Here is a 6,920-nt window from a genome sequence, read left to right as displayed (position 1 = left end):
ATTTTTAGCAAAAAGAGATTCTCAGTTTCTGGTAGTTGTCTGTAACTACAGGCTGAAAATGTTTCGACTTTAAAACATACATGTGTAAAATTCTCACATGAAAATGAGTGGTAGCATAACCCACTGCAGCGTGATGGCTCTTTATTCGCAGCTCGTCCCGTCCAGAGATGCCAGACTCACAAGTCACATGCAGTAAGTTCACATAACATGTTTTGTTTTATAGACTCTAACCATTTATTTAACAAAATGGAAATTTCTAATATCTAGCACTTTTCTACATTTAAAATTTCAGGGAAAAGAGACTCATGTTCTACCGTATATAATGATTACAAAAGAGTTCGTTATCAGCTTTGAATGGTTAAAACACTTTCTCTGCTGATTGGGACTCCGCATCCTTTAGTGAGGTGAGGTGACATTTTTCTTGTGGAAAAGGCCAGTGTTTCTTGTCGGAGAAGATGTATCACCAGCACAGCCTTCCCTTCACTCAGACCTGTCTATCTGAGGATTTCTTCTACCAGGGAAACAGGTGGGAGTCCATTTCACTATTTTGATTCCCAAGTCAGGTATAAATCCTTTTAACTCAGGGAAGAACTCAAACGTATATAAACCAAAAGGCAGAGGTTGCTTTTTCCATCCTCTTTACTCACGTGACACTCTGGAAAGTCACAGTTTTCTTGGTGGTTTTGCTCGCGTGCCGACCACTGTGCATGGAGCTATTACTGGTGCTAATGTGCAGAAGACGTTTTGAATAATGTCTAGCACCCACAGGAAAGAACCACGGAGCCCCCACATTTGAATTTTGTTCTTGCAAACTCTAAAAGCCAACGATCACTTGTGCCTTGCAGAATCTGGGGGCTCTATTCCCAGGTGCAAAGTGCATTTTCCAGGTTTCTCCAGAGCAAAGGCAGGGTGGACGCCCTCATTAAACCTGTGCCTGATGATGAAGAGCAACTGTCCAGTCTCAGAGTTTATAAACAGGAGCCTTTGGGTGGTGTAGTCCAGTAGGATGCCCACTCTGGCGGGACGCTCCGTCACGTGGACATCGCTCACAATGCCACTGTAGAAAAATGTGTATCTGAAATGGAATGGAATGGGAATTGAAAACTTTGGAAATCTTGAAGGACCATGATAAAGAAAATCACTTGGAGATATCCGATTTTGCAGTTGTTCACCTCAATTCACAATGAGTTGCAATAACATTGTCCCAAATACTTTAACCAGATCCCTCCTAGATGCTAAAATGCATAGCTCTTCCCAACAGACGCGTATTTTTAATAATTTTGCTCCTTCTACATTAGGAGGCAGTCCCAGAATAACCAACATATGCCTCCCTTGTGATTTTTCTCAACATTTTAATTCTTTCCCAGCTGCCCACGTGTTTTAACTACCGCATTCATGGTATGTCATTCTTTTGAATAAAACTCCTTTGAGGCTGCTATGTACTTTAAAAAGTACCGCGGGCTTGCCTTCCGTAAAGTGTATTAATTTTACCATTTAAAAATCTTGTAAGTAACTGACATAAGGACCTTTATGAAGTTTAAGAAATATTTCATTATTTTTGCCCAACTTCATCTTTTGTACACTCCCACTGCCCCAAATCAACTTTCCTTTTTATCTTCTCAGTGTTTTCTGCACCCTTACAGCCAAGGGGGGTTGCCTTTGATTTCTTTCTTCAATTCAAACAAATTCAGTTCAACATGTAGTCATTGGGCATATCTGTGTGTCCTGTACTTTGCTAGACCTCTGCACCTCTGGGGGATATGCAGACCATAGCATACTGTCCCTGCCCCCAGGGAACCCATACTCTACGGAGCAGGAACGAAAATTGTTGATGACTTAAACATGGGCTGGGGCTGAGAGTCCAGCTTAGAGCACAGATTGGTAAAGTGTTTCCTTACACATTTAATGGACCTGGTTTAGTTGTGAAAGGAAAGGTTCAAGGCCAGGCTGGCAAGGAGAAATTGCTGAACAGAAGAAGTTAAATTGCTCTATGCAAAAAAGTAACACAAGGTGGGAGTTTTCTCCTGGTAATCTTAGAAACAGAGGGTGGAGCCCTGAAAGCAGGAGAAGAGAATAAATGAGAGATGAAAGAGAAGAAAAGAGATGAGGGACAGATCTGTGGATATGATAGGTCTGAGGGTGGGAGTGACACTGGGCAGACTGGGGCCGGAGAAACTGGGTGACTCTGGTGTGGCTGAGAAGGACAAGGACCTTGAAGACCTGTGACATCTCTCTTAAAGGCCCAGAAGCTTGAGTGCAGGAATATTTAGGAAATGGCAAGTTAGCAATTTCCTCGCTGAATGAAGCTCATGTGAAAGGGCAGAGGTTCACGGGGATGGAAGGTAAGCGAGACTTCCACAATGATAAAGGACCTCTTCAGTGCCTTGCTAATGTGAAATATGGCAGAACATTATGAAGTTTTAGAACCTGTAAAGCACACAGAGGCTGCAGGTGGCAATGATGGAGAACAGCAGTGGGCTGTTGTTGGGCTGCCCAACTTCATCCTTGGAGAACAGATGGAGAACAGTCTGGGGCTCTTACAGAAGGGGCTTGGGGAGCAGATGCGCTCACATCCAGCCGAAGAAGAATGGTCAGGACTGGATGGGGAAAAAAGGGAGAAGGCGATCCAAGCCGTCGGGGCAGCAGAAGCAGTGATGAGGTGGCAGAATAAACCTGTATGTCATGGAGAACATCACCATCTGATTGATGGGTTAGGAGGGGACATGTGAATGACTTTGAGGATATTACCTGGGTAGGTAAGTCAGAGGCCAGGCTCTAGACCTGCCCTGTCCAATATAGTAGCCACCAGGCACATGTGGCCACTTAAATTAAAATTAATTAAAATTAATTAAAATTAATTAAAATTCAAAATTCAGTTCGTCAGTCCTATTAACCACATTTCAAGTGCTCAAGAGCCACATATGACACCATTTTTCTATTTTTGCAGAATGTGTGATTGCACAGCACTGGTCTAGAGGGTTCTGAATGCCCGTATAAGCCATTTCCCTACCCTGCTTGGAAGGTCCCCGGTGCCCACAGGCCCAGCCCCAGTCAGTCCCTGAGCTAATCGCTACCATGGAGGTCAAGGAGGGAAAGACATTCCTTGAAGCCTTGGACCCACCAGTTCTACAGGGCCTGGAATTCGCCCTGTCTTGTTTCTGCCTCCATTTTCTACTGAGCACATCACTTCCTTCTCCAACCTGCACTCTGGCCTGAAACCAAGCCTATCTGCTGCGGCCTGACTCCCTCCCTATCCTTTGGACTGCTGGTCCCTGTTCAAACAAAGCTCATCCAGAAGCCTGATTCTTGACATCTGCGTGACCCTGGAACTACCTGTGCGAGGTTTCCCACCTGGGTGGACCACCCCTGTGAATCTCACTGATGGCCCAGAATGAGCCCAGACTCCTCTCCACCCTGGTGGCTACTCCCCTCAGGACTCCTCATACTCCAGCCTGGTCATATTCTTCCTGGCTTCCCCCTTCACTGTGGTCCCACCTGAGTGTCGACACCACTGTAGATGTTTGTAGACTTTTGAGCAGAAAAGGAAAGGACGTGATGCAAATGATGTTTGAGAAATATTTGCCAGTTGTGACACATAGAATGGCTTGGAGTGGGTGGAGACTGGAAGAAGAGCACAGGCATGTTGGCTGTGGATGAAACTAGTAAAGGAAACAAAGCCTTGAACTAGAGAAGTAAGTTAGGAACAGACAGGATGAAATACCGTTGATTCTTTCTCCTTAGACTCTCTTCATTTCTCCTATCCAGTTGTGACATCTTAAAGCCTGATGCAAGTAGAATCAAGAGTAATACCGCTTGGTTTAAATCATGAAGCGAGAAAAATGGAAAAACACAGGAGGGTCTGCTATAGCAGTACTCTCAGTAACCTGAAGGCCAGGGTGCTCTAATTTGGAACACGAAATGAGGCATTTAAGACCTGACCTCTCTGTGCTGTGACCACACACGGCACACTCCTCCTCCCAGAATCTACAGAACCTACCCTAGGCCCACAAGAGCCAAAGACCAAAGTTGTTGAACCTGCTGAATGAAATGAACAGTTCTGTTTTCTAGAGTCTAGAACTTTGTACTGGACTCTCGTCTTTGGTTTGGGTTCTTAAGGGTTCAAGTGTCTAAGGAAATTTTCATGAAATCAATACCTAGTTCCAGCTCTAAGTCTACCGATTATAAACTCTGGGTTTGAATGATTTTTCAGCTCTAGGAGGAGGCTGAATATCAATTAATCATCATGGCTCTGCCTTGATGGAATGTGACTTTAAATAGCTCTTGGAGATGGTGTCCTTATGAACCATGTCAGAGAATCAAACTCTGTCAAGTAGGATGCAGGGAGAGATGTGCAGCCAGAAATATGCAAAATCCCAATCTGTGGGCCTTTTTCTGGGAACTTGCGAGCACTGCTTCCTTTTTAAGCATTACATTTGAATAATTCCTCACATTTGATTCTTTACGATTTCAAAGTTCTTCCTTGTACCTGACTTCATGTGATGCTCACAACCCCAAAATGTAGCAGACCAGGCATCCCTGTCCCCTGACAAGACAGATGAGGCACATCAGATATGCTCATTAGATTAACCAACTTCTGGTGAGTAGTCAATAGGAGGCTCGTAGAGAATGGAGCCAGGACTAAAATCAGGTTCCTGGCTCCAGTCTCATGCTCTTTTATTAGACTATCTTGTGCGCATATTCAGTTCATAACATGCTCGCCTTATCTAACACAGGTTAACAGCTTTTTCACATCAAGCAATTAAACAATACTAATGAGACAGGCTGGGACCTGGGACCCTTTACTGCAGCACTTGCACCTGGACAAATGTCTTCTTGAGCAACAAAATACAAAGAAACTATAAAGGACTAAAAATAACTGCATGCATGTCCAATTGGGGCAAATTATGAACAACAAGATACAAAAAGGCCAAAACCCAACTGCCACTTCTGATGTGCTGGGAGCACAAGCAGGGTACTGCGCATGATCTGTGCCCACGGCACCGCCAAGGGGGTGGGCGGACCACCTAAGTCACCCCTCCCGCCTGACCCAGCAATCCTCCCCTACCCTCAGCCCATATAACGGACCAGCTCACTCCCCTTCAGGGAGCGAGCGTGGGTACCTATTACTTGTTTTCGCTCTCTCCTGCTGCAGCACGAGTCCCAGTAAAGCCTTGCTTGCATTCCTCATCTGGCCTCTTATCAATTTCTATTGATTAAAGAGTCCAAGAACCCAGGACGGTAACACTAATAATATAGACCAGAGGTTAGTCAACTTTGTCTGTAAAGGGCCAGATAGTAAATATCTTAGGCTTTGGGGCCATTCAATCTCTATTACAACTAGTCAACTCTGCCATTGTAGCACAAAGGCAGCCATAGGCAATATGTAAACAAATGAGCTTGACCGTGTTCCGATAAAACTGCATTTACAAAAAAGGCAGCGGGTCATATTTGGCCTGTTGGGCTATAGTTTGCCAACCCTTAATATAGACCAACGGTGGTGGGGTAGGGGGGTGGTACTGGGGACCTACTTCTTCCTCAGTTCTGTTGACTCCTCTGTGGAGGGAGCCCTTTCGGCCTTACCCTTGTGGTCTCTCCCCACCGTGGGGTGAGCTCTGAAGGAAAAACTGGCCATGCATGTGTTTCCCTAACTCTTCCGGACGAGTTTCCTGAAGAGATGCACATCCTTCTCCAGGAACCTACTCTGCCCCGCAGGATGGGAAGCTGGCCTGGCCAAGGCTCTGCGTGGGTACAAGTCTGTCTATTAATAGGGTGCGATATAAGAAACATTCTTGCTTTCACATATGAACCACATTCTCTAAAACCGGCTTCCTCAGTAATCAGAGTAGTAGTTGAATCTCCAAATAGTTAAGTCTTTTGTTTTCTTTCTCAGCTGACTCAGAACTTGGGCAGGGAAGTGAGAGGTAGGCTATTTATTAGGTCCCTCAGAGCCCTCTGCCTAGACATCAACTCATGACACTTTGATTAAGTGGGGAGGGGCAGGCTCCGGCTTACCTCTGCGGCCCAGAGCAGTGCATGTACCACGCGGTCTCTCCTTGTCCCAGGGCACCGGCCTGCACCGCCGAGCTGGAGCAGACGCCCAGTCGGTAGGCTGGGCAGTCTGTGACAGTGGTTTCCCAGTAGTGTTGGCCACAGGCAGGCAGCTCCTCACCCAGCACTGATGGGATTCTGTAGGCAAAGTTGATCAGGAATTGCCAGCCTTTATCTCATAAACACCAACATTCATAAATGTATACACAGTTTAAGCAGGATTCTATCCTTGGAAACTGCTGGAATTTGACTAAAGACATTCATTGTTCATTGTGCCCCCGACCTTGACCTGATGGCCACAGAATTCCCCAAACCGTCAACATGCATGTAACACATTTCTACTGCCACACTCAACACATATGTATTACACATAGTATCTCTTGGAGGGACTGGGAACCAGGAAATAATTAGAATAATGGCAGGATAAAAAGAAATGGCACAATCTCTGCTTTCAAAGAGAGTGAGGAAGTATAAGGGAGGCAGGTGGAGAATTCCAAGAGGGCATGACTTGAAAAGTTTTCTTCCGAAACTTGCACATACACAAAAAGGAGTCTCTAAAACCTTCTCTCACAATGAGTTCCAGTGTCTGCTGACTTTCCTGGGCACAGAGACCGAAAGAGGTGCTGCTCCTGAACAGCAAGTTGTCTGGGGAGGCCAGAGCAGAGCGGAGTTACACCTGGATGAACCAGGTGTAATGCTTGCGCTCCGCAGAGGCTTGTGGTCAACAGTCTTTGGGACTCTGGCCTCTTTAGATGGTAGCAGGTACACCTGAGAGGTTGTCGAAAGGTCTCTTTTTGTCTCACCTCAGCTATTTTTGTAACAGACACGGTGAAGTGAACCAAAGCACTTTCCACTGCGGATGGGTGACCTTG

The 6,920-nt window shown here is 45.7% G+C and overlaps 1 protein-coding gene across 1 annotated transcript in view; it reads right to left on the bottom strand.

The window, feature by feature from the left end:
* Nucleotides 1-268: 268 nt before the first annotated feature.
* The window catches only part of CMYA5 (cardiomyopathy associated 5), a 111,142-nt gene continuing 104,490 nt past the window's right edge, over nucleotides 269-6,920 (bottom strand). Inside the window, exons 12-13 of the mRNA XM_061189392.1 lie at nucleotides 6,013-6,186; nucleotides 269-1,075 (exon numbers count right to left, since the gene is read on the bottom strand). Coding sequence (XP_061045375.1) covers nucleotides 829-1,075; nucleotides 6,013-6,186 — 421 coding nt within the window. The 3' untranslated portion in view covers nucleotides 269-828. The remainder of the gene's footprint in view (nucleotides 1,076-6,012; nucleotides 6,187-6,920) is intronic.

Source organism: Eubalaena glacialis, chromosome 4 (assembly GCF_028564815.1).
Source record: "Eubalaena glacialis isolate mEubGla1 chromosome 4, mEubGla1.1.hap2.+ XY, whole genome shotgun sequence".
NCBI classification, from domain to species: Eukaryota; Metazoa; Chordata; class Mammalia; order Artiodactyla; family Balaenidae; genus Eubalaena; species Eubalaena glacialis.
The sequence above is the reverse complement of the archived record's forward strand: the minus strand, read 5'-3'. Positions and strand labels throughout refer to the sequence as shown.